Source organism: Ammospiza caudacuta, chromosome 17 (genome assembly GCF_027887145.1).
Source record: "Ammospiza caudacuta isolate bAmmCau1 chromosome 17, bAmmCau1.pri, whole genome shotgun sequence".
Lineage (NCBI taxonomy): Eukaryota > Metazoa > Chordata > Aves > Passeriformes > Passerellidae > Ammospiza > Ammospiza caudacuta.
Genome location: NC_080609.1, coordinates 15190178 through 15215120, shown reverse-complemented (window position 1 = coordinate 15215120; position 24943 = coordinate 15190178). Strand labels below are relative to the sequence as shown.

General features: G+C 48.8%; 1 protein-coding gene across 2 annotated transcripts in view; it reads left to right on the top strand.

Annotated features, from left to right (window-relative positions):
• The window catches only part of TOM1L2 (target of myb1 like 2 membrane trafficking protein), a 56133-nt gene extending 34492 nt beyond the window's left edge, over window positions 1-21641 (top strand). Inside the window, exons 11-16 of one of the 2 annotated variants that reach the window (XM_058815981.1) lie at window positions 289-406; window positions 2652-2727; window positions 5785-5850; window positions 13306-13365; window positions 15861-15897; window positions 16429-21641. In XM_058815981.1, coding sequence (XP_058671964.1) covers window positions 289-406; window positions 2652-2727; window positions 5785-5850; window positions 13306-13365; window positions 15861-15897; window positions 16429-16577 — 506 coding nt within the window. In that variant the 3' untranslated portion in view covers window positions 16578-21641. The remainder of the gene's footprint in view (window positions 1-288; window positions 407-2651; window positions 2728-5784; window positions 5851-13305; window positions 13366-15860; window positions 15898-16428) is intronic. The other variant, XM_058815980.1, reaches the window with a different exon arrangement.
• Window positions 21642-24943: the final 3302 nt, after the last annotated feature.

Genomic DNA, 24943 nt, shown 5'->3' with positions numbered 1-24943 from the left:
GACCACTAAATATCTCAGGATATTGGCAGCAGGTTCACACCAATTCCCAAATGCTGGCTTCTTGATGAGGAGCATTTATGGAGTGCTGCTTCCAGGATGAATTAGATAGTCTCTATGTTTTTCTTTTAAGAACACCTGATTAGCATCCTCCAGCCTTTCCTGAACAAAACTGTCCTCAGTGCTGCAGCTGTTAATGATGATGTTTGCCACCATAACAATAATAATAATAACCATAACAATATGGTTTGTTATTTCACTGGTTCACTATTTTTTCTCCTCTGGTTGCAGACTTGGGCACAAACAGTGTCAGTGGCACACTCAGCTCCCTCCAGCACAGTAATCCTCGTGATGACTTTGACATGTTTGCACAGACAAGAGGCAGCTCCTTGGCTGACCAGAGAAAGAAGTAAGTTGGAGTTTGTCTTCAGCACTGAGTCATGGCACTGCTGTTTTCTAAGGGCATAAGTATGAAACTTCTTGACTTCAGACTGAAAAAGTAATTTTGGTGTATGTTTTTGTGCTTTTAATCCAATCCCTATCCTTTTGGTTGTTATTAATATGAGCAAGTGATGAAGTTCTTGCTGCTGGACAGAGCAGACTGGCTGGGTACTGACTTAGTTAATGAGCTCACTGGAAACTTGGAAGTGTGCTTGCCTGTACTTCTGCCTTCTCCTAAGGCTTGTCATCCCATCCACCCATGTTTGAGATACAGGAGCAGAAGGGTCCTTCACCTGAAGGTCATGGATGTGCTTTGGTGGCTGAATTACTGTCATCAAAGGCTTGGAAACAGAATTACCATCCAGTTAACTCTCCTTTTGGCCCCAGTCAGACTCTCACAGGCTGTCAAGGCAGTGTAGCTTGCCTGGCTTCATGCTACCCTTAATTTGTTTATATGCATAGGTCTTGCATCTCTAGAGCTGCAAATCTGGCACTTTCAAGGGCATTTAACAGGTCAAATTATTTTAATGTAAAATAAATCTATGCACTTATTAAGAAATCCTTTGATCCCTGTCAAGTGATCTTCAATAAAAGACACACTCAGGTATTTTTCTTCCATATATTATTTCTTGCCTCCTGGCTTCAGACATTAGAGGAAGCAGTCAGAACATCATCAATATCTTGTCTCAAGCTAAGAAATGCTGTTAAATAGTTTATCAAAAATTCAGAAAACTTGAGCCTACAAATTTATTGGGCTCTTTTATTTGCAGTTATCAATATAGCTATTGGTACTGCCTCAGCCATGGTATCAGAAGAAATTCTGTCATGTAGAGGGATAAGCCACCACTGGAGATTTTGGGCTGGAAGCCTTAATGTAGAGTTAGAAAGGAGAGGGATTGCAGGAGAGATCTAATCAAGGTCCCTCTGTCTCTTGTGCTAAATGAAGCACAAAACTACTCTTCCCACCCGTACCTAATGGAACAAGGAGCACAGATCACCCGTGATTTCACAAGGGAGGATTGCTCTGCCTTCCCTGGATTGTGCACTGTATAAACAGAGCAGCAGGGAGGAGGAGAGGCATGAGTGTGACTTGCTGTGGTGTGTAGGTGACAGCTCTGGGTGTGAGAGCTCTGGGTGCTGTCACAGCTTGGGAGAAGCCAGCAGGAGGAGGAGAGAGGGCTCCCCCTGCTCAGCAGCCCCTCCCAGGAGCGGCTTTATGGGCACGTTTGTGTCTGCTGCAGCTCATGGTTCACCACTGTGCTCTGGGAGATGCTGCTGCTGCTGCCTCTGTCACCTGACTGCTACATGTCCCTTTTGCATTGCAATTTAAGAAGCTTTTAACAGCTCTGTAAATAGTGCATTTCTTTGTCTGCTTCACTGCAGTTGCTTTATTCCATCTCTCTTTGGGTCTCGCTCTGCCTCCCCCCGATGCACACGTCAAGGTCAGGCTCCAGATGTCATCTCCAAGTCTTTGTTAAACATAATCTGCAATCAGGCCTCTTTTCACAGTCCCCCACTTGCTCCTGGACATTCTTAGGGTGCCTTGTGACCTGTTTGCCTGCCTTTCATAATGCTGATCTTACTCTCTTTGCTTCAAGGTGCTTTCCAAAACTGATGGATGGCCTTTGTACAGAACAAGCTCCTCTCCTTGGGGTACACACAGTATTCTTGGGGTGCACACAGTACCCTCCAAGTCTTGTTAAGAAAAAGAATTTGCTTTCTGGTTTCCAGGGGAGTAAATCAGGGTATCCAGGGTATTATTCTCCTATGAGGAAAGGCTGGGAGAATTGGGATTGTTCAGCCTGGAAAAGAGAAGGAATTGGGGTGACCTAATTCAAATACCTGAAGGGAGCCTACAAGAAAGATGAGCAGAGACTATTTACAAGGGTCTGGAGTGACAGGACAAAGGGGAATGGCTTGAAACTAAGAGAGTTTGAAGGGCTAAATTGAATATTGGGAAGAAATTCTTCCTTGTGAGGGTGTTGAAGCACTGACACATGTTGCCCAGAGAAGCTGTGGCTGCCCCATACCTAGAAGTGTCCAAGGCCAGTTTGGACAGAGTGTGGAGCAACCTGGGATGGTGGAAGGTGTCCCTGCCCATGGCAGGGGTGGAATGAGAGGATCTTTTAACATCCCTTCCAACCCAGGCCTGATTGCTGATGGGTGATTGCTGGAGTTTCTTGCTAGTTCTGTGGTTTGTTCTTCTCTTCCAGCGTGACGTATGAGGACCCACAGGCTGTCAAAGGACTGGCATCTGCCCTGGATGTCCGGAAACAGAACACAGGAGGGGTAGGTCACAGCTCTGAGTTTTGTTATCCACGTGGAATCCAAGCTGGCTGCTTTGACTGAGCTTCTCATTCTGTATTCCAGCAACGTGGTAGTAATGGCTATTTTGAATTGATATCTGGGAGCAAGTACTGTCTCAGTAATGATCTCTAAAGGGATGCTGCACTTCAGTCTAAAAGACTTCAGAATCGCAGTGGGTAAATTCTCCTGTGTCCTTGCAGCCTGTCTGGGGAGTCCAGCTCTTTGCCTGGAATCACTGCTGAGGAGAATTAAGTGGGGAATATACTGTGAACACTGATGTGCATTGGCTTGGTTTGGTTTTGCTTATGAAAGTCTTAATCTACTAGATTTTGCTTCAAGTGCATGGATACACAAGTTACAGGGAGAGAAATGATGCAGACTTTTAATGCTTCACATTCCTTGCCATAACTGCCCTTGCTTGCAGCCTGTTCTGTCTGCCCAGGGCAGGCTCTTGCTCTCTTGTGTGGGCAGAAGAGCCCCATGTGCTGTCACCTCACAGCAGCTGACACTTCAAACACGGGTGAGAGAGCTTGGGCAGCTTTGTCTGCATCCCTCGCTGAAGGCAGAAGTGAAGGAGCTTTCAGATCATCCCTCAACCCCTTTCTACAACCCTGCTTTTAAAAACTCTGCTGCTCTTTTGTACACAGCTGTGTGTGAGGTTTTAGAGAACAGAACCAGAGCCTTTTCCAGTCCAATTTTGGGCTGTGCTGACCACTAGGGAGCACGGCAGAGCCAGCATAGCATGGAAGAGCCAATGCAGTGTGCACATGCCTCTCACCGGGGAGATTTGCCTCCCCATGCCTTGGCTGATCCCACCCTGGTTCTTTCATGAAGTGGGAGTGCTCTGGGCAGCTGGCATGCCTGGCAGCTTGTGCTCCAAGCCAGGGGGAATTTGTGTTGGGAGCCAGCTGGGGTCAGATCACAGCTGCCTGCCTGCCCAGGCCATCATTCAGTGAGAGCAGGGCCTCAGCTCTCACAGAGCATGCCCCACCCCACAAACCTGCCTGCATCCTCCTGTCCCTGTCCTCCTGCAGGAAGGGCAATTTATCACCCAGGTCAGCCCCATGGCCAGCTGGAGCTGAGCCCCACAAAATCTCATGGCAGCAGTACTGAGAGAAAAGGGGAAGCATGAGGAGCAAGGGCAGAAATATTCCTTCACAGGAATTCCTGAATCCAGTGTGACATCCCAAGCCTCCAATATCACTGAACTGTTATTGGCAGGACCTGGGATTTGAGATCCTGCTCTTTGTTCCTGGCTAACCAATTGCAAGGGCCTTGCATTTATCTGGTCAAGAGGGCTGTATCCCCCAGTGGCCTCAGGGTCATGTCTTTATTTATTAACACTTCTCTTCCCAGCCAGTTCTGCTTTAGGCACCAGCACAACATGTCATTCACACCAGCAGAGCTGCTGCTCTGCCCCAAGTGCTGTCAGTTCAAAGGGCTGTGGCTAAGCTCATCTGAGGGTCAAAGTTTTTTGGGGTAAATGCCTTTTGGGTTGTGGAACTTGGGGCTATGAGATGTTGAGACTTTCAGCCTCTTTTCAAAGGTCCTGGAGACTGTAACATATAATCAGAAGAGCTTGTTTTGAAATGCAGTTGCTCTGTAATTGGTAAACACTTTTTCTCAACTGTTGCGAGGCTTGTGGGTGTCTCTTCTTGAAGGAAATAAGAATTAAACTCTCCTAAAGTTACCAGCCCCAGCATGTGGAGCAAAAAACTGGCAGTGCTCAGTAAACGAAAAGCCAGGCTTTAATTTGGGTAGAGCTAATTTAAGAACAGCTCTGGGGAGGAGCCAAAAGCTTTGCAACACATTCTTCACACACGTCTCGTTCCAGCACAGTTGTCCAGTGGCAGAATTCAGCACATCCAACGTTTCTAATGCAGTCATTCTCAGAATGGTCTGCAGAGACAGGGCTGATCACGTGGCATTAGCTGGCTTTTAATGTGATTTAGCAGCTGGAAACAAGATGAGCTAAAAATACACTGTTTTCTTAATATTGCTTTTCCATGTTGGGAATTGCTTTTGTTGCCACTGAGTTGTTGCATGATCACAACCGGGAGGAGAGGTGTCCAAGAAACAATTCTCTGCTGTTACACAGAGAGTAGATGAAATTGGAATGATTTCCCCTTATTTTTTTCCCCTCATAAAATGAGACATAAAAGATTGCAGCTGATTCTCCATTACCTGTGTTAATGGGGACAGGGAGGTGTCTGGGTGCATGTACATAACACACCAATGGCTCTCTGCTGAGCTCACCCAGGTCTGGGCTGGAGCCACTGCACTCTGCTGAGCCCAGAGAAGCCCCTCCAGAGCTGGAGATGACTCTGCATCCCCTGGCTCAGGGAGGAGGTGCTGAAGGACACAAAACCATCTCAGAGTGTTGGTGGTGCTGTGCCATGCAGTCTGCTGCCTGCTCAGGGGAGCTGGATGCATCAGCAGTCCTTTCACCTCTGTGCTTTTCAAGAGGGGCAGTTTGAAAGGCTGCCAGGACACTGCAGCAAACTGCCCTGACTTGCCTCCACTCAGCACCATTGCAGAGGTGCTGTGCTGTCTGTGTGGGGCACAGTCTGTCTGCTGAGGTCAAGGACATGAGCAGGGGGTGCTGCAACCCACAGCCTCATAAACAAGGGGGACTCCACAGACTGTCACACAAGAGTTTCCAGGGCAGTCTCACTGCCTGCAGCAGCTTGTACAGCCTCACTTTTCCTTCTTCTAAGAAGATGACAAACATCAGCCTCACTACTAGCCAGCGATTGGTTTATTTTATCATTATTATTTTTATTTTTAAGGACATCATGGAGGGAGTGCTAAAACGCTGTGAGCTGTCTGTAGGAAGTGCAGAATTCTGGGTGAGGTCTGTCCCCTTATGGACAGAGCTGACAGGCAGAGGGGGACACAGCTGCTGCCAGAAGCTACTGTAGGCAACTCTGTGTGTGTTTGTGTGTGTCTGTGTATGTGAAGTTTTTAACTGTTTTATTACTTTATCACGGGTTGTTGCTGTGGTTTCTCTCTTTATGGACCTTTCTGTTCTCAACACAGAGGAGAGGTAAAGGTGGGAACTCAGACATGGAGCCCATAGACAAGTGGCTAATTACACAAGGAATGGTGAGGACTTCACCAGTGAATTCCTCCTGCCCACCCCAGTCCCTGACCTAGAATAACCATCCTCCATTCACCTCTCGTCCTGCCCTGTTGAACCGCTTCAAATCGGACAGTACAAGGAGTTTATTTCGCACCTGCATCATTACCTGGGGCAAAGGGAAACATTTGCACCAATTTCTGGTTTATACAGCGCAAAGACCTGTAAATAACTGAATCATTTGTAGGATCCCATGTCACCTTCAGAAGAGGCCTGGGGATCCAATTGGTTCCTTCTACTGTCTTGATTTATTTATGCAGTATCCACTTTTCGAGGGATAAACACAAGTCTCACGGATCTTATTCATAAAGAGGACATTGTTATCTATCTGTAAAGCAGCTTTTTCTGGTAGTGCTTAGCTTCATGGTCTGGAGTAAACATAGGGAAGTTGTAGGATCATATTGAATTGAACTGAGTAATGCAGGGATCATTCTTTATGCAAGGAAGGGAATGGGAGAACTGCTGCCCAGATTGGCATCTTCAACCCCACTGGCATTAGGAATCAGACTCCAAAAGGTACAATAGTGTTTCTGGCTTTAAGGATTTAATTCCTGTGTCTGGTGATGCCAATGCCTTGATAAAATCAGGCTTCTGAAGATCACTGAACCTGTGCACATTCTGACCTTGTTTGAAGTTGTCCTTCATCAATGTGCTTGCAGAGAGAAGTTCAAAGCTTGCTTTAGGTGCAGAAGCCAGAGGAAAGGAAAAATACCCTCAGCTGTGCCTTAAAGCCAAGTTCTGAGACCATTTTTTTTGGACCATGTTATCCATCATTTTAAATGTTTGAGATTAGTACCAATAATGTGACCTAACTATAGAAAATCCTCCTGAGACAGTCCTGGCTGCAGCTGAGTTCAGAGAAGTGCAGGGAGAATTCCCTTTGCTCTGGGGTCTGCTGGCAGGGCAGCATGTGGGGCTGGGCACCAGGAACAGGAATGTCTCACTCCAGGGAGAGCCCTGAATGCCCCAGGCTGGGCTGCCCAGTGCTTAAAAAAGAGAAACATCCCAGAAAGCTTGAAGTTTAGAAAATCCAGAGTGTGCAGTATCTACTCTGTGAAACACTTGCATTTATTCTTCTGGATTTAGGGCTAATCCAGATTATTTCTCAGGGCCAGCCTGGGAATTTGACAGAATTTTGCACGGCCGGTGCGCACACAGTGATGGGACAGGTGCTGTCTCTGCCTGCCCAAAAGCAGCTCCATGGCTGCTCACACACGTGGATAAGCCCACTGTGGGTACCCGTCCCTGGGAGCCAGAGTGTCATTTTGGTGCTGTCAGGCACCCAGAGCTCACAAGGTGAGGGTGAAAAGCTGTAAAATGAGCAGCAGGATCAGCTGTGCCTCTGATGCTGTTGGCTGTGGCTCAGAGGCTCTCGCTGTTCAGAGGCTCTGTTGCAGCCAGGGGTGTGCTGTGCCACTGTGAGATGTTCATCCATAATGAATAATCCAGTGATTGAGTTAGTTCTTCTTCTTTGCCTTTCCACTGTTTACAAGAGCTGGGGAGCATGAAATCAGCACCCCTGCTGTTCACACCACTCACACCACTGCTTTATTAAAAAAGCAAACAGCATATTCCTTCATTGGCTTGTGGTTATTCAGTCTGGAAAAAGGATACTGCAGCATTCATGGAGGCATATGGATCTGGGGAGGGAAGGGGGCCTGGCTGTCAACCAGTCACTGCACAAACCTGCCACCTTGTTTGTATGCTAAACACAAGAGAGAAATACCTAAAATAAAACTGAACTAATCATTAACTCCGTTTCTCTCTTAACTGGCTGTAGTTCTTAACAGTGTTTATTAATATGACCTGTAGCATTTACAATGCCAGTGGATAACTAGAATCCCAGGTATGAACTTGTTCTGCCTACTCTGTGGGTACTTTTTGTGCTTTGGTGAGGAAAGGGGTGAGCTGACACTGCTGTTCCCTGTGCCTGCACAACACTGAGACCCACTCAAAAGGAATTCTCCACCTGCCAGAGTGGTTCTCACATCCCTCACAACCTGACATTCCTCTCTACAAGCTGTGATACATTTCAGCTTTGGGCTGAATCCTTCCCACTCCATTTCTCTGCATCCCAGTTCACCACACACCTTTGCAGTCCCAGTGAATTTGGCAGTGTTGTTCTTGTTTCCAGTTAACCTGTGGCTCAGTTCTGCCATCAAGATGATGCCAGAACCATGGAGACAGACACAAGCCACACTTTTATCCATCTCAGCTCTACCTACAAAACTAAAATAGACAAAATTATATTGGCAGAAAATGTTTCTGGTTTTTATGTGGCTGAGGGATGGGAGGTGAGCTGTTCAGTGGCAGATCTGGGTTTTTCAGGTCTCACACAGGGGTCCCTATCAGCAGCAATCAGGCACAGACTTTACCACAGAGCCACATTTAGGTGGTCTCAGTTCCCTTCTCATGAAATTGGATTTGTATTAATATATTCCTTTCTTAGAATAATCTCTCAACCCACTCACATACCAAATGGGTTATTTGTTATGAAAGTGAGAAGTAGGTGTTGCTTAAGCCACACCATGTTAGGACATTAACTGGGACAGTGGCAGGGGAAGGATGAAACTGAACCAGAACTCACAGAAAGTGATAGGAACACCACTCAGCATTCTATCTTGACTGGCAGCAGCATGCCTGGCTAGACAGGAGAGCCCTCTTTGTAGGGAAGATAGGTGAGTGAAGATTAAATGAAACCTCTGTTAATTAGTAACCAAGTGGGATGCCGCTATGTGCCTTCAAGAGAGAGATAGGATCTGAGATGTGGAAATGACTTGGGTAACATGAGACTGTTGAATAACATCATCTTCTTGGAGACTGAAGTGCTTGAATTGTGGATAAGCCCAAAACCAGGCACGTGAAGATCTCATTTCTCCCATGTGGTGGGACCCCTCTCCCTGTTGAAGGCAAGCAGGAGCCTCCAAACACCACAGGGGTCTCTGTGGTGTTTGCAGAGCTCTGTGCAGGGACAGCCCAAGCCCTGGTGGCAGTGGCAGTGGTGGTGGCACTGCCTGGACACGCCTGCCACATGCAGCTGGGCTGTTGTTGTACAGCTGTCAGAGCCAGGGCACAGCCTGGGGACACGCTGCAGCCCAGCTCCTGCCCTGCAATGTGCAAACACACTCAGGAGTAACCAAGGAGTTCATTTCATCCTTGCACATAAAGTCAAGCATAGTCTAATATTGAGGCCAAGCAGCTATTTCAAGATGACAACAGCTTTAAATAGATGGTAAGGCTGTAGTAGTAAGCTGGAGTAGCCTGCTAGTGTGCTCCTAGTGCTGCTGTAGGAATGACAGACCTTTACTACTGCTAACCAGCAAGGGGGAGTGAGTAGCAACTAACCAAGAACTGGTGTCAGCTTTGTTAAACATCTAGAAAGAAGTGGAATTAACGAAGCTATTACAAGGCAGTAGTCTAGCAACAATTAGCATAAACCTTGTTAAACATTTTAAGAACATTAATGAGCTCACCTAGAGACCTGAATTGTCATTTCATACCTGCTTCTTTTCCAGTGGGATCATTTTTAATAGAAATAAAATGTGATAATAATAACCTTAAACTGTCTTTTTAAGGGTAGAATATTGGATTTTATGACTTCTGAGGAAAAATATTGGCAATACTCTTTGGCTTTTGATTGCTAGTGAGAACATCAACACAATCTAGCTTAGATAAGTAGGAACTTGAATTCCAGGTTCCTATGGGTTTTGTGGGATTGAGCACTCACTTTTATTCTCCCAGCCCTCTTTTTCCATTTCTCTTTCAGGACTGTTGAGATGATCCCATTTGTAGGATTTTCCAAAGACTAAATAAAAAAGGAATTTAAACAATCAGACCAGCTTTTAATTAGAGCCAGTTACTTGAAGTACCCAAAAATATTTTGTGACTTAATTTCCATTTCCTGTAAGTATAGCCTTAAAAAAAAAAAATCACAATATCTTTATACAAACAGCTCTTGCAGCCTGCACTATCTGGGGAGCTCTCTTGCCAAGACTGAAAGCTTCACTAGACCATGCAAGTTTGCATAATCAAAATATTAACAAGGCAGTGTCCCATTCCAGAGTTCTTTCCATGTAGTCTGTGGCTGCCACTGCTGCTTGTTCCCAGAAACTGTTGCCTTTTTTTAATGTGCAAACTAGTTATTTTATTTTTACATTGCCTCTGTTGTGATTTAGGGGTTAGTTGTAACAAAATTCCCCTGCACATTTTTCAGTTTAGGGCTTCTGAAAGGGGAAGACTTGCCAAGTGCCCAACTGACTGGCAAAAACCTGAGCTTCTCTGTACATTCTCTTCTCAGTTTAAAATGAAAAATAAATGTTACAATGTTATCCTTAAACTATTTTTAAACTTCCAGTTGCTTTTTGAGAGTTTCCTCCCTCTTTATTCCTGAACAAATTAAACCTGACACATGTAACCCATGTTTTATGAGGAGATGGGGCTCAGAGTCTCAGGAAGGTAAACTGGAAGTTTGTGCATGGAAGGAGCAATAGATAGGAGCCCTCAGCACTTCTGTGGGTGTGCTGGGAGACAGGGAAAGCTTTTTGAAAGGTCAGTGCTGAATAGCAAACGGCTGACACACTCAGATGTTTATCTTACAGCTTTGTCTGCTTCTCTGCAAGAAGTGCTCTTGCACTTCTGAGGGCTATGTTTGTTTGTTATAAGTAGCTGTAGCTGAAAGTAGAATTCCTTTTTTTTGCTTTTTTTTAATTTCCATTTTTAAAAATTGTTACGAAACACCACAGCACAAACTCTTGTGCTGCTGAGCTGTTCTTCGAGGACTTCTGCAAATTCAAGAGTCCTGTGATTCTCAGGAATTCAGTACTTGATCAGTCATCTGTCATGTTTTGAGGATAATCAAGATTTGAGCTGCTGTTCCTTCTAATACAGGGGCAGTGTACTGCCACACTTTTTAGAACAGCTGCTCTTATATTAATAAAATCCTGGAATGGTTTGGGTTGGAAAAAAAGATCATCTTATTCCAGCCCCCTGCTATAGGCAGGGACACCTTCCACTATCCCAGGTTGCTCCAAGCCCCATCCAACCTGGCCTGGAACACTACCACAGCTTCTCTGGCAACCTGTGCCAGGGCCTCCCTACCCTCACAGGGAATAATCTCTTCTAATATCTAATCCAAATCCACCCTTTTTCAGCTTAAAGCCATTCCTCCTTGTCCTGTCACTGCAGGGCTTCATCCAAAATCCCCCTCCAGCTCTCTTGGAGCCCCCTGTGTTCCTGTAAATTTTATTCACAGAAAAGGAAAAATAAACCAGGTTTTTCCCTCCTCCCTTCCATGTACATGTTCTTATCCTTAGAGAAACATAATCACCTTTCTGAGCTGCAACCCAAGCAACAGCTCAGAGGCTGCACCTTCCACAGGGTTAAGCAACACAAGAGAGAGGCAGCAATGCAACATCTGCAGTAGGTTTTAGGTTGCTGTAGGATGAATGAAATCATTACTTTTTATCTCTGAAGCCAATATTTTATAAAGCTGTTAAACCAAGGAGACAGTTTTACAAGATGCAGCTTGTCCTTGGGAAGGAATGTGTTGGAAGGTGCTTAGAGCTCTTCCCTTGTGAGTGGCCAGCTGTGATAGTGTTGTGTGTGCACGATTCAGGAAGTCAGAAAGGGACACTTATCCTAAATCTGGCCCATTCCAGAGGAAACTGCAGGAATTTATTTTCTGTTTGGGTTCTTTATGAATTCGCTGGAAGCAAAATGTCACTTGTACCTGTGACCCTGGGGACTGTCACTTTGTCCAGCAACTTGTCAAGTCAGACCTCAGCCACCTTCCTGGTGCTGCTTTTTGAGGGAGATGCTTTGGTTTGAGTTCCGGATTTCCAGTTCTTGGACACAACTAACCCACTTTAGCACACCTCACCTCAAGCAAGGGCTTAACTGGCCTCCTCAGTACAAAGGGCCACTTGATTCTGTGCAAAAATTCCTGAGGAGCTTTGCTAAACAGCCTCAGCCTGTGTGATCCAGCACCTGTCCATCTCCCCCTGCTAGAAGTGCCGAGAAAACTCCATCTCCCAGGAAATTAATCTGCAGAGCCTCTTCCAGCTTTTCTTAATGAATCACAGAGTCATTAAGGTCGGAAAAGACCTCCAAGACCATCAGGTCCAACCATTAACCCACCACTGCCAAGGCCACAACTAAACCATGTCCTAACCACATCCACAAGGTTTTTTATCACGTCTAGGGTGGGATTCCTGTGAGAGGTTTCAGGCAAAGCTGTGGGGAGCCCCTGACAGCTTTTCTGCCTAGGAGAGTCCCTCTAGCAGTGCCAGGTCTCCTCCCTGCCAGCCCTGTGCTCAGCTGCCATGCCCTGGCCTGGAACTCACATGTCTGACATTGTTTTCCAACTATTTCTCAGGTTGTCCTTACCAGATCTATTTGGTGTTTTCCTGTTTACCTCGGCAGGCCTCTGCTGTATTAAGCAGTGTAGTTAAGTGAGGAAATTCTACACCTAATACTCAGTAATTTCCCTTTGCTGACCCAGTTATCCTCAGCACTGCGTGACATCGCTGCCCTTCAGCTGCCTCTGTGCTGCCCGGTGTAATCACACTGGTGCCATGAGCAGTTCCACTGCAGGAGTAGAGGCAAACCTTCCATGCCTGAGTGTTAAACTATCCCTGGAGCCTGAGCTGCTCTGGAGAACCCTGCTGCAGCTCTGGGGCTGTGCTCTCCTCCTCTGCCCCATCCTCTTCCTCCCTCACCTGAGACTTCACACTTTGCACTGGCACATGCTGAGCTCTGCCAAAGGGGTCACCTTTGGCTGAGGAGTGGGAAATGGGAGCTGGGACAGTTTTGCTTTAAACCCTTGTGCCAGGGCTTGCCAGGGCTTGGTGGTGTGGTGGGAGGAGGATCTGGGAGGAAGCATGACTGTACCCTGGGCTCTGGCTTCTCCACCTGCACGGAAAACCAATTTGTTTTCATAGGAGTGTTGCCTGAAGACTTTGAGCCCCTCTTTTTTCTAACCCTTCACTGTGGCTAATATCCATTTTAAAAAAACAAAAGGTGTAAATTTAACATTTCAAAACCTAACTGATATCCAGTATTCTACCCTTAAAAGCATTTCACGATCAAGATTAGAATCATCAGTCCACCTTGATGGTTTTAATATGTGGTCGAGAAGTTACTCATCTTACACTGGCATCCAGTCACGTCATTCCCCATAATCTTTCTCCTGTTTTTTTTAGCCTTGTTGTTCATAATTTCCTTTCCAAGTTGTTTCTTTATTTGAAATGCCATTTATATTTTGTTGCCTTCTTTTTTTTTTTTTTTTTTTCCAGCACATCTTACATCTTTGTTTTTGTTTTGTTTTTAATCTTATTTCTGGCGTTTTCCATCGCTCTGTGGCCATGATTGTGGATGTGTTTTGGTTTTTGCCTGCCTTGCTGTTCTCTCGCTGCACTCCCTAGATCCCTGTTGCACAGTCCTCTGTCATGGATGACATTGAGGAGTGGCTCAGTACCGACTTGGTGAGACTCTTTATATTTTCATTTTTCACTTGCACGGGTAACTTTCAATGCATTGCTGAGTTCCTGGTACTTTTCATAGCAGGAAGCAGTGAAACTTCCCAAACAGAGTTTGGTTCCCTTTGAAGGGAATATCCAAGCAGAGGAGTCAGGGTCGTGTTCAGCAATTCAATCAAAACACTTCTTTTCTGAGCTGTTTTATTTTCCCTTTTCCATGTGAACATCACAGAATAGCACATGTTCCAGAAAATGTGGGACTGTGATCCTCAAATAGGGAAGCATTAAATATGGCCTGACTTTTTCTTAAAGTCCATATTTAAAGCTTCATTATTTAGACAGGATCTAAGTTCATGCTTAAGTTGAGGCATGCTTTTAAGAGATGCTGGATCAGGGCTTAGATTCCTTTCCAATCAAGATGTCTTTGTTAAACTGGCAGGCAATCTTGACATGTTTCATAATAGTAATAATAAAGATTTATAACAGTCTCTCTTCAGTGTTTATAACTTTCTCCTAAATTATTATTGTCTAGTAATTATTAAACAAACAAACAAAAAGCAGAACTAAAAGTAGCTTTGTCTTCACCCTGGAGTTTGTTTTGCTGTCCCAACACACATTTGGTTTAAGCAGGATAAACTAGTACACATTCTGTTTTGGTTTTTTTCAGTGTAAGCATATGACTCAAATCAGCCAAGTGCAATTTGAGGGGTGGGTGGTGGGGGCTGTGTTCACACTGTTCTTTTAAAACATGGTTTTAGTGAACTGAACTTGCACTCACCACATCCCCAAGGATCATCTCCTTCCATTCTCCCAGTCTGAGGCAGAAAACTCCAGACTCCTTAGGGTGTCCCCCAGCCCCCTGAGCTGCCTGCTCAGCTCCAGCTGGGAGCTGTGGGATTCAGCTGCAGGCACGCTCTGGCACGTCAGCCTGTGCTCTGGCACTGGAGGAGCTGGCTCTACGGGAAGGAAGAAAATTCTGCAGCTCTCCCGAGGTGCCTGAAGTGCTTAAACAGATTCCAGGTTCAGTGTTTGATTCCAGGTTCAGTGTTTGATTTTGGCAGACTGACTGGCTGGCTCTGAAATGTCACTGGGTTCCAGCTGCAGGTAGGTTTGTCAGGCCTTGCTACAGGAGTCACTTTCAAATTTCATTACAAACTGGCCTCATTTTGTTAATGAAATTCAGTAAATGTAGCATGTCCACTCTGCTTAACCAATAAACTTTTGTCTTTGCCATTTAAATTAATTTAGAGGGAGAGGAGACCTGATAGAGAGTTATGGAGGTAGCTCTGTGCATCTGTCATCCCCAGCACAGGCTTGCTCAAAAGGAACAAAGCAGAGAAGTGTCCTGGAAATGCCGGAGCAAGCCTGGGGATGTCCCTGGGTCCCCATCCCAGCCTGTGTGGGTGCAGCAGAGAGATGCCTGTGAAAATTTGGACTGGATTTTTGTTTTTCACTCTGGGTCCCCTCCTCCTTGTTTTGTTAACAGCTCATTTCAATTCTCTGCTTCCCAGGTGAGGAAGCTGCAGGTTAGGTTAGATAAATGGTATTTCCTTACCCTTTTTTGGGGTACACTGGGACAAACAGCAGCTCTGCCTGTGAAGAGGCTGCTGTGAACCTTTGGAAACCTCAGTGCAGTAGGAAGCCAGGAGATGCTCAGGCTCTAAAATGTGAGGACAGCCAGTGTGTTCCCACTCCTGGCAGAGAAGCCAAGTATAGAAAATACCTTACTTTTCAAAGCAGTTTCAGCATCAGGTTTTCCACCAGTATTTTTACCCATCTTAAACATCCTGATAGATTGACAAGGATGCCTATCCCTGGACTTTTAATTTATTATTTGAAAAGCACATTGAAATGCACAAACTGGTGGAAATGCAGTGACCCTGTGGCATTCCCAGCCTTTGATTCTGATGGACAAACACCAACTGCTGTCAGTATCCTTCATCCAGCTCACCCTGCTCTTGTCTTTGTGCAGCATGGGCACATGAAAGCTGCTATATTTTTGTATGAAGCCTAAAACGAACTCTCACAAGAGGAATGTTGACCCCAAACAATTTTGCACGTGTCCTTTGTCAGCTAAAAGGGCATTTTATTTGAAGACACAATGCAAACCACAGCTGACTTTTTAAAGGACTGTGTGGCAGAAAAGATGCCATCTGGTACAGTGTGTGTGTGACTCACACAGCTCAGATTTGGACCAGAATTAGTGTCTGAAGGGGAAACAGTGCTGGACTGGCATTCAGATACAACAGGGAAAGCTTAGCTGTCCACCAGGAATCTTCAGAGGCACCTCAGTGCTCGCCCTCCTGCTCTGCAGCACAGTGAAATGTCAGTCCCCACCGGCCTCCCGAGGTGGGAGCCCTGTGATTTCCCCAGGTCACCCTGCTCCCATGGTTAATATGTGGAAACAAGTGGTGGAAACTGTCCAGTTGTATTAAAGGTGGAGGGGATGACAGGGAAGGGAGGCAGTGCCTGTGCTCATGTGCCTTTTTGTTCCATTGCAGAAAGGCAACGAACTGGAAGAAGGAGTGACCAGTGAAGGTAAGCAGAGATGCCCCTGGCTATGAGCCATTCCCAGGTTAGTGCTCAGATGGAATTTGCTGTGATCCCTGCTGAGGTGCTGCCTTCTCCCAGCCTGATGTTCCCCAGCAAATGCTTCCATGCTCAGAAAGGGGGGAGGAGAGCATTTCACAGCAAAAGGTTCCTATTTATGGTGTGGGGAGCCCTCCTGGCTGTAAGTGCTTCCCTGCCATCTTCCTTGGCTGTGCTCCGTGTTTGTGCCAGCAGGAATGTGTCCCCAAGCTGCTCAGCCCTTTGGAATGATGTTTCCCTAGTTCTGTCACAGCCGGTGGCACAGTGTGGGTTTGATTCCAGCTGCTGCCTGAGCTCGGGTGTCTCCAAGGACGGCTGTACCCTTTCCCGAGGAAGTCAGGCTGTACCACTATTCGTGCCTGCAAACACAGCCCGACAGGATGCCAGGCCCTGGAATTTCAGCCCCTGCCAACCTCTGTCCCTGGGGCCAAACCCACGGCCCCCATCCTTACCTGTCTTCCTTCTGTTTTTACATTGCAGAGTTTGACAAATTTTTAGAAGAGCGAGCCAAAGCGGCGGAGATGGTTCCCAACCTGCCATCCCCTCCCCTGGAAGCCCCCACCCCTCCGACAAATCCTTCCAGCAGGAAAAAGCAGGAGCGCTCGGAGGACGCCCTCTTTGCACTGTGAAGGTGGCGCGGAGCCGCCCTCCCTCCCGCCCCGTGCTCCGCCCGGCCAATGTCGCCGCACGGCCACTCTGTCCTCCCACAGCCCTTGGCTAACAACGACTCCCGTCCCCCCATTCCATAGTTTGCTTCTCCTTCCCTCCCTCCCTCCCCAAATGATCCACCCCCACGAGCTGACTCTTTCTATTTAAATCCAACACTATTCCTGCCAGACCACGATTCTCCAGCACTCGCTTAATCCCCTCCTTCCTGTCCCAGCTGCACAAAACCAGCTCTTGATGCTGAAAACCCCTTCGGAATGCACGAGTACGTCACACTGGGCTGAAACAAAAGCCCAGGGGGAAGAGAGCAGCCTTGCCCTTCAATTTATGTAGGGATCATCCTCTTCTGTAGGCAGGTCCTGCCAAGTAGACGGCTCTGTCAATCAGCATGTAATTGACTGAGCTGGAATGTTCAGGAGGAGTGTGTCTTTATTTTTAGATAAAATGTTAATGTATTGGCTTTCGTGTTGGATTTGACAGCAAGGAACAACTGTTCCCCTTTCAACATGTGCTTCACAAGTTAAAATCCTTTACTCTCCCACTCACACATCTCCTGGTACCATATGGTGGTCGCTTTTCCCCACTTTCTGTGGTGTTTCATTTCTAAATCTCACAGGGTATTTTTTGCCTTGTGTTTTATCTGGGTTTGCTCTAATTTGAAGCAGTCTGTTGGCCATGTCCAGTAGCTCTGGCAGTTGATAAGGATGGAAAATGCTGGGCTAAGTGGATGCTGTAACGATGGCACAGGAAGCACCTCGCTCTTTGGGAGACCATTCTCACACAGGAATTTTCCTGGTGTGTTTGCCTTTTAAAATAGCTTAGTTATTTTCTCCTTACCTTAGATTGCTTCTTTGGTGACTCTAGAGCTCTGCATTTGGTGTAAACATCCGTGCAGATGGATGGGACTTGCTTATGGATTGGGTGTGAACTGAGCTTCCTGGATTCCCTGCCATGCCTGGTAGGACAGATATGCTGGTTCTTGGGGGTAGGCATGAGGAAAAGAGCAAACCTCAGAGATTTGTGTGGAACGCTGAGGGAAGTGGTTACCATGGAGGGATTAGCTGTGCCAGCCTGGCTGGAGGTGAAACTCCTCATTTCCTTCCAGCTTTAGGCCTGAGAAAGTGCTGAAATGATTGTGACTGTGCTATTTGTGATTTTTGGAATGTCTTTTGATCCTTGTGCCCTTCATTAACTCCCAGCTCCTACGGGGCTGCAGCCTCTGTGCAAACAAACATATTCCCTTGCTTGCCAGAGGCATGGCCAGGATTCCTGCTCCTCTGGGGCTGCCAAAGGGATTCCAGCATGTGTGCCTGCCTTGCTGGGCTGACAGGCAGGGCTGGAGCTCCAGCCACGGCCGCGTCCCCCAGTGCGTTCCTTGGGAGGAAGCCAGTGGTGCAGGATGGCAGGATCAAAGAGAGAGCTGAGCAGTGCATGGCAGGAGAATCTCCCATCCTGACAGAGAGGCACTTTATCAGCTAAAAGCCCGTGCAGGCAGCAGGCTCCAGCCTCTCTTCCTCAGGGTGTTCCTTGGCTTAGGCAACCTCCTTCTGACCTGACATGTCTGAGCTTCCCAGGATGCTGATGTGTGTCAAGCTCTCTTGAAAGTTGTTCTAGGCCAAGTGATAGAAGCTTTTATCTGAGCATAGCATTTTATCAGCCCATACCACGCTCTCTGAGGACCACCCCCTTTGGGACGTTGTGACACACAAAGCCTGTTACCAAATGCCTGACTGCAGCGCTGATGGACTTGGACAGCGGACACATTAATCTTTGAAGGGAGATGTTGTTTGGTGCAGGATTTCCAGGCCATCCCAGGTCAGGTTTCACTCTGTGCTCTCCCTACTCATTGTCTTCTCTGTCCTGCCCTGCCTGTAGCCTCCTCCAGGATCCCTCCATATGTAGCTGGGCCCAGGCAGGGCTGTCCTGCCACCCCTCTGTGCTGATGTGACACCTCAACACTGCTCTGTGTAGCACAGCTTACAAATGGACAGGCAAAACCAGTTCAAGGATGGAGATAACTTGGGGATCAAGCTTTTCTCCCCACTTGCTGGCCCTCTCTCCAGTTGAAGCTCTCCTGTGTGAGTCTGCAGAGGCTTTCTCCCATTCCATCTTCTCCATGGCCAATGGAACACTCTGCCTTGGCTGCACTGCACACTTCTGCTCTCACCCACTGCCCTCACTGCTCAACACAAGGTGAGCCCAACGCTCAGGGATTGGCACTGCCAGCTTGCTGCAACATGTCAGATGTGGCCACCAGCTCCCAGAGAGCTGAGGAAACTTCTGTGGCAAGGCTGATTTGATTTCAGACAGCATCTGGTCATGGCCCAAGCAGTTTTGCCAGCACACAATGAATTGCTGGTATTCCTGTCAGTGCAGAAAGCTCTGTGGCTGTTTTAAATGTGTGTTTTCTTTTCTAAATCCTTGAAACACGTTGACCCTGTAAATGGCCACATCAGGTGATTCTAAGCATGTTAATCCAGCTTCCCTGCCAAGCCAGAGAGGATAATCACATTGTTCAGGCATGGGGACGCTGTCAGATGGTGCAGAGTGGCACGGATGTCACTGTCACCAAGCCCCATTTTTTCTGTTACACTAAACCTGTCCTGGGACCTCCAAGGTGTTGCTTTAGGGAGAATCTGGTCCCTTTCTGGAAGATTCTGCAGAGCTGTCGGTGATTTCTCTCTCCAGCTGGGAGGAAAAGAGGTGGAATGAGAATAGGCTGAGGCTGGGGGGGAAATACAGAGCAAAGTGTGTTGGCAGAGCTCAGGGGGCTCTTTTGGTGTGTGCAGCCCCAGGCAACCCGTGGTCCCTGCTGACACTGTGCATTATCCTCTGGAAAGCTTGCAGGGAGTGGCAGGTGCCACCAGCACAAGTGGTGGCTCTGCTGGAAGTAGGGCAGCTCCCAGGAGATGCCTTCCTAGGCAGGAAATGCACTTCTGGAAAGAGCTGGGATGGATCTGGAGCCCAAATCCACCACACTGGGCTCTCAGGGCTGGAAGCACCGAAGGGAGCAGAGTGTGGCAGAGCAGGTGGTTTAGCCCAAAACCTTCTTTAACAAATACAAGAGCTACGCTAGAGCTTCCCAAATGTCCTGTATCAGGATCTCTCATCTTCCCTGTCCTCTTGTGGTCTGCTGAAAACCGGAGCAGTGGGAACTGTGTGAGGCAAAGGGAAGAGGTTTTTCACTTCAGGGGACCAACTTCTCCATTTATCCCTCCTCTGCTTTCACTCTAAAGTGCTTCCTCTGTGCAAGTGGGCAGAGGACTCATGTGGCTCTAGTGCTTGGGAGAACAGGGATGGAGCTGCAGCCTGATCCACTTTCCATAAGAAATAACATCCCAGTGCTTTCTAGGCATATTAGGAATCACAGCTTGACTCTCAATGACACTAAATTATTCTCGGGGTCCTTTGTAAGGTCTAATCGCGCCCTGTTCTAGGTTAAAATATTTATTTTGTCTATATATTTTCTTTCCAGTGTGCTTTTTAACCTCTTCTGTTAACTCTTCATGTGCTGAGATGTAAGGAATCAATGGTTTCTATTTAAATATATCCTTTGGGTTTTGGGGTTTTTTTTTTTAAATTGTTCTGTGTAGATTTCAGCTGCATCTTCAGCAGGTGTAATAGGTAACAATGTGCTGTACAGACATTTAGGGTGTTTAGGGTGTAGGTAAGGCTCATAGGAGAACTGCTCATAAAAACGTAGCACGGTGTCTCTAAAGGGAACAGCATAAATGCTGAGACTGGTCCTTACTGGGACCCTCACGTAGCCTCCAACAAACCTTTTCCCTTCTGATTATCACACCTCCATCCCTAGGATGTGCTGCTCAGACCAGCTCTGTCATTCTCAGGGCTGGTCTTGCACCTCCAAGCTGAAGGAAATTTTTAGTGAGAATTTCTGGTTTACTTCATTCAGCATTTTTGATGGGATACACTGGCTGTTTCCACTTTAAAATGGAGGCCTGGGAGCTGGCTGTGGTGGCGAGATGTTTCCCTCCAGTGGTGGAAGAACAGATCCAGGCCGTGGTTTCAGGCCCAGGGCAGGGGTGATGCTCCCTCCTGGCCAGCACAGCCTGTCCCTGCTCCTCTGTGCCCTGCTCTCCTGGTGTCACCTGCAGGGACAGGATGTGCAGCCCAGCAGAGCAAACAAGATGGATTTCCAACACTCTGTTCCATCCAGTGAGCTGTTGAGTCTCCTGTGGTGGCTGGGAGCCCTGGAGTGGGAGCTGCTTGTGCTGTCTCCATTGCCGTCCATCCCCGTCCAGCCCCATCATTGTTTACCTCCTCAGGGCTGACCACAAGCCTTGCAGAGCCTCCCCTGGAAAAAAAACAGCTCACAACAGTTATTTTTATGGAAATAGTGAAGCAGTGAGTGGATTTAGAGCTGTGTTGGAGGTAACCCATCCTCTGCTGTTGGCTCCCACCAGCCCAGGAGACGAGGTGCCCACAGAGCCCCTCCCAGCCACCCATCCCAACCCACAGCCTCCAGAGCAGGCTGTGCCTGCCCCAGCTTCCACACTCCTCCTCCTCCTCCTCACCTGGAGAGAGGTGAGGCTGTGTGTCACCAGGAGCCAGCTGGCCTTGAGCAGCACCAGGCTCTGCTGCTGGTTCTCTTTAGCCCATGGCAAACTCACTATTCCAAAATTCCCACCCTGCTCCGTGTTTTTATGAGTACGAGCTCCTTGTTCCCTACATGTTCCTATGAGCTGTTGTTAACCCTACAAATGTAACCTGTGTAATAGCTTCTCTGTATATTACGGCTGTAGGCTTTCCAGATAAAAGTGGATAATATTTATTTACTGAAGATACTGGATATTTTTTTGTTTGGGAATGGGGTAGGGGGAGAGAGGGGACATAACTGTTTAAAGAGATTGACTATGTAAAGAGAAACAAAATACACAAGAAGCAGAGAAACCCAACACTAAAACATCACTGTATTCAAGTAGAAGGTGTTTCTGTTAAGGACGAGACAACTGTATTAATCTGCCATTGTTTAACTTGCTCCAGAAGTCATCTCCTTGGTTCCTGCATGTGAGATATTCCAATAAATACACTGTTAGTGTGAGCTGGGGCTGCTGTTGTCTGTCTGTCTGTCTGTCTGTCTGTCATCTGGGGACTCGCTTGGCTCCACTGCCTGGCCTGAGCACAGGGGACACGTGTGGCCCAGATGTCAAAACTGGGAGTCCTCATTCTCCTCCAGGAGACAGAGCCTGGGTATTCCCATGGGAGAAGGTTTGTCCACAGCAGTTGCTCTTTGTGTCACTGTATGGCTCGTGCTGCCCTCGGTGCTGTGCTGCCAGTGCTGCTAAGTTTGTGTCCCACTAAATTGTGGCACATCTTTGGAGGGTGGCATCAGGCAGACACATGGGTGACAACCTGGGTGCTCGGTGGGATGCCTGCCCACCTGGCAGGGCTTAACTGATAGTCCTTGGAGGGCAACTGTGGGTCACCCCCCTGGTGACCTGGAAAGAGATGGGTGATGTTCCCAGCCCATCCAAGAGCCACTTTCCTGACTCATCAGCCTGGAATTTGTTCCAACATCCCCATTATGATGGTGGCTTTGATAGGCAGAGAGGGAACACCAGCTTAGGAACCCCAGAGAAGTGGCATTGGCCAAAACCAAACCAGGCTGGCAGAACGGTGCCCTCTGTTCTACACGTGGAGATCCACCCTGGTTGTTTAAATCTGGGGAAGGGGGTGTGGAATAGCTGGAATGGCTACAGGGTTTCTCCTCCCTGTAGCTACAGATTAGCATTAAACAGCCCTGCCCCAGCTTGTTTACCCCTCACTGATCATGTGCCTGGGTACATTCCGGGAGGCTCCTGGCCTGGATCTGCTGGGAAAGGTGTGGAGCTGCTGCTGCTGCTGCCCTGACAGCGCAAAATCACACAAAAAGCACCGGGTCAGAAATGTCCAGCGCTGGGCAGGAGGGGCTGTGGGAATGGGGGATGTGGGAGGGGAGGATTTGGGAGTGGGGGATTTGGGAGCAGGGGCTGTGGGAGTGGGGGATTTGGGATTGGGGGATTTGGGAGCAGGGGGCTGCTCCTTCCAGGTCTTCACCCCATTGTCCTCTGCATCCCCACAGTTACACTCATGAAGGAAAACCCTCAAAAACCCCAAATTCCGCCTTGAACAGGGGCCAGAGCAGGTGCAAAGGCAAGAGTGTAAGAGCAGCACAAGCACACAGGGATTTGCCTTTCCCATGTGTGCCCCTCCAGCCTCTGGTGATCCAACTCCACAAACTGAGCCCAGGTTTGTGCACCCTGATGGGATTCTCTTCTCCCAACCTGCTCCCACAGCAACTGTGCAAACTCCCACCATGGTCTGGGGGCTTCCACACATCACACATTGCCCTCCACCGTGGGCTGCCAGCCGGGCACAGAGCATGGCACCAAGCCCCACGTGGGCAGAGCCTGGGGCAAGCTGAGTGTCGCCGCTGTCAGGCATTGGGCAGCAGGTTTGGATGCCAGTGCAAATAGGAAATGGCCACAGGTCATTTACCTTTCCCCCTTTAACCCGAGGGTAAATAAACCTGCAGTGGGGGCTGCACTGGAGTGCCACCAAAGCTGGCAGCTCAGGAAGGGACAGTTGGCAAAGCCGAGTTACACGCGGTGAAGGAGAGAAGAGGCTTCTGAATCGGTTTGCGACACAAATTAATGATTAACGCCGCGTTCTGCCGGAGCAAAACAAGCCCCGGGGCAGGCAGGATGCCAGAGGCTGGGCACGGAGCATGGCACGCTGTTTGAGGTGTGCTGGCATGTGGCAAACAGCCGGGGGCTCGCTCTGGGAGAGCGGGGGGCAGCAGGACGGGGCTGCTCCGTTCTGGAGCTGCCGCGTTGGGGCTCAGCACGGCCGGAGCCGCTCGGGGACGGAGATGCTCCCGATGCCCGCGGAGCCGCACCAGCCTGCCCGGCCGGCTCGGTAGCCCCGGTGGCCAGAGCCCAACCGTGCCGGGGCCGGTTTGTTTTCTTTCTCATGCTGCGGTTTCCTCCCAGCCTGAGCTCAGGAAAACGTCTCAGCGACTCCGGAGCGCCCACGTGGCCGGGCCGCCATCCCCGCAGGACTGACATGATGTAATCGCGGGCCGTGATGCAGAATCACTCCACTCGCCCCGCTCTGCCTATTGGCTGCGTGGCCCTGGTCCTACGGGCGGGTTTTTCCCTGCTCCGCAAACCCCGGCAGCCCCACCCCGAGCGGAATCATCGGCCCAAAGCCGGCCCGGGAGCCGCCTGCTCCTTCCCCGTGCGCGGAGGATGCTGAGGGCGGCTGGGGGAGCCCAGGGGCAGGGACAGCATCACCGGTGGGCTCCCGGCATCCTCGGACCCTCTGGATGGGATGGGGACGGGGATGGGGACTGGCAAAACCCAGCTTTGCACGCAGCTTGTGCAAAAGTTAAGCTGTGTTTAAGTGTGTTATTTCCCCCCTTCTGTGTTTGTGTGGGTTTGTCCCTCTGCATCCCTCAGGGAAGGCTGTGCCCCGGATCTTGCATGGGTTATTAAAGGTCTGTGACCCCCATGCTTGCACAAGGCTGCTCTAAATCCACGGGGGCCACGGCACATCCATCTCCCCAGCCCTGGAAACCTGCCCTGGCCTCGCACAGCACAGGGACTGCACCGAGGAGAGGGACACGCCACCACCACGGAGCCTGGCGTGTCTGCAGTGACCCAAAAAAAACCGGGGGGAAGCACAAGGAGGGAAGAACGAGGAAGGGAAGCACAAGGAGGGAAGAACAAGGAAGGGAAGAACAAGGGGGGAAAAACAAGGGGGGAAGAACAAGGAGGAGAAGCAAAAGATGGGAAGCACAAGGGGGAAAGAACAACGGGGGAAGCACAAGGAGGGGGAAACACAAGGGGGGAAGCACAAGGAGGAGGGGATGCACAAGGGGGAAGAAGCACAAGGTGGGAAGGACAAGGAGGAGAAGCACAGGTAGGAGAAGCAAAAGATGGGAAGCACAAGGGGGGAAGAAGCACAAGGCTCCCTGCGTGAGCCACGGCGGGTCACGGCTCTCCCGATCATGTGGCCGCTGCTCCCCCAGCGGTGTTTGCTCCGCTCAGGGATGTCCGAGGGCTGATGCTGCCCCAGCTGCTGGCACAGAGCTGAGCCAGGATTCCCTGGGCTCGTCCCCAGCTCGGGCACAGGTCAGTGTCCCCAGATGGAGGAGGGTGCAGTGGGGTGACGGTGCAGAGGGGACAAGCAGGGCTGTGCAGCTCCAGCTCTGCTGCCCAGCTCGGTGTGGTGCCCTGGGGTGCTCTGTGCCACACAGGGGGTCCCTGTTTTGCAGAGGGGTGCCTGCCGTGCCACCAAGTGGGAACCAGTAAGGTCGAAGGGAAGT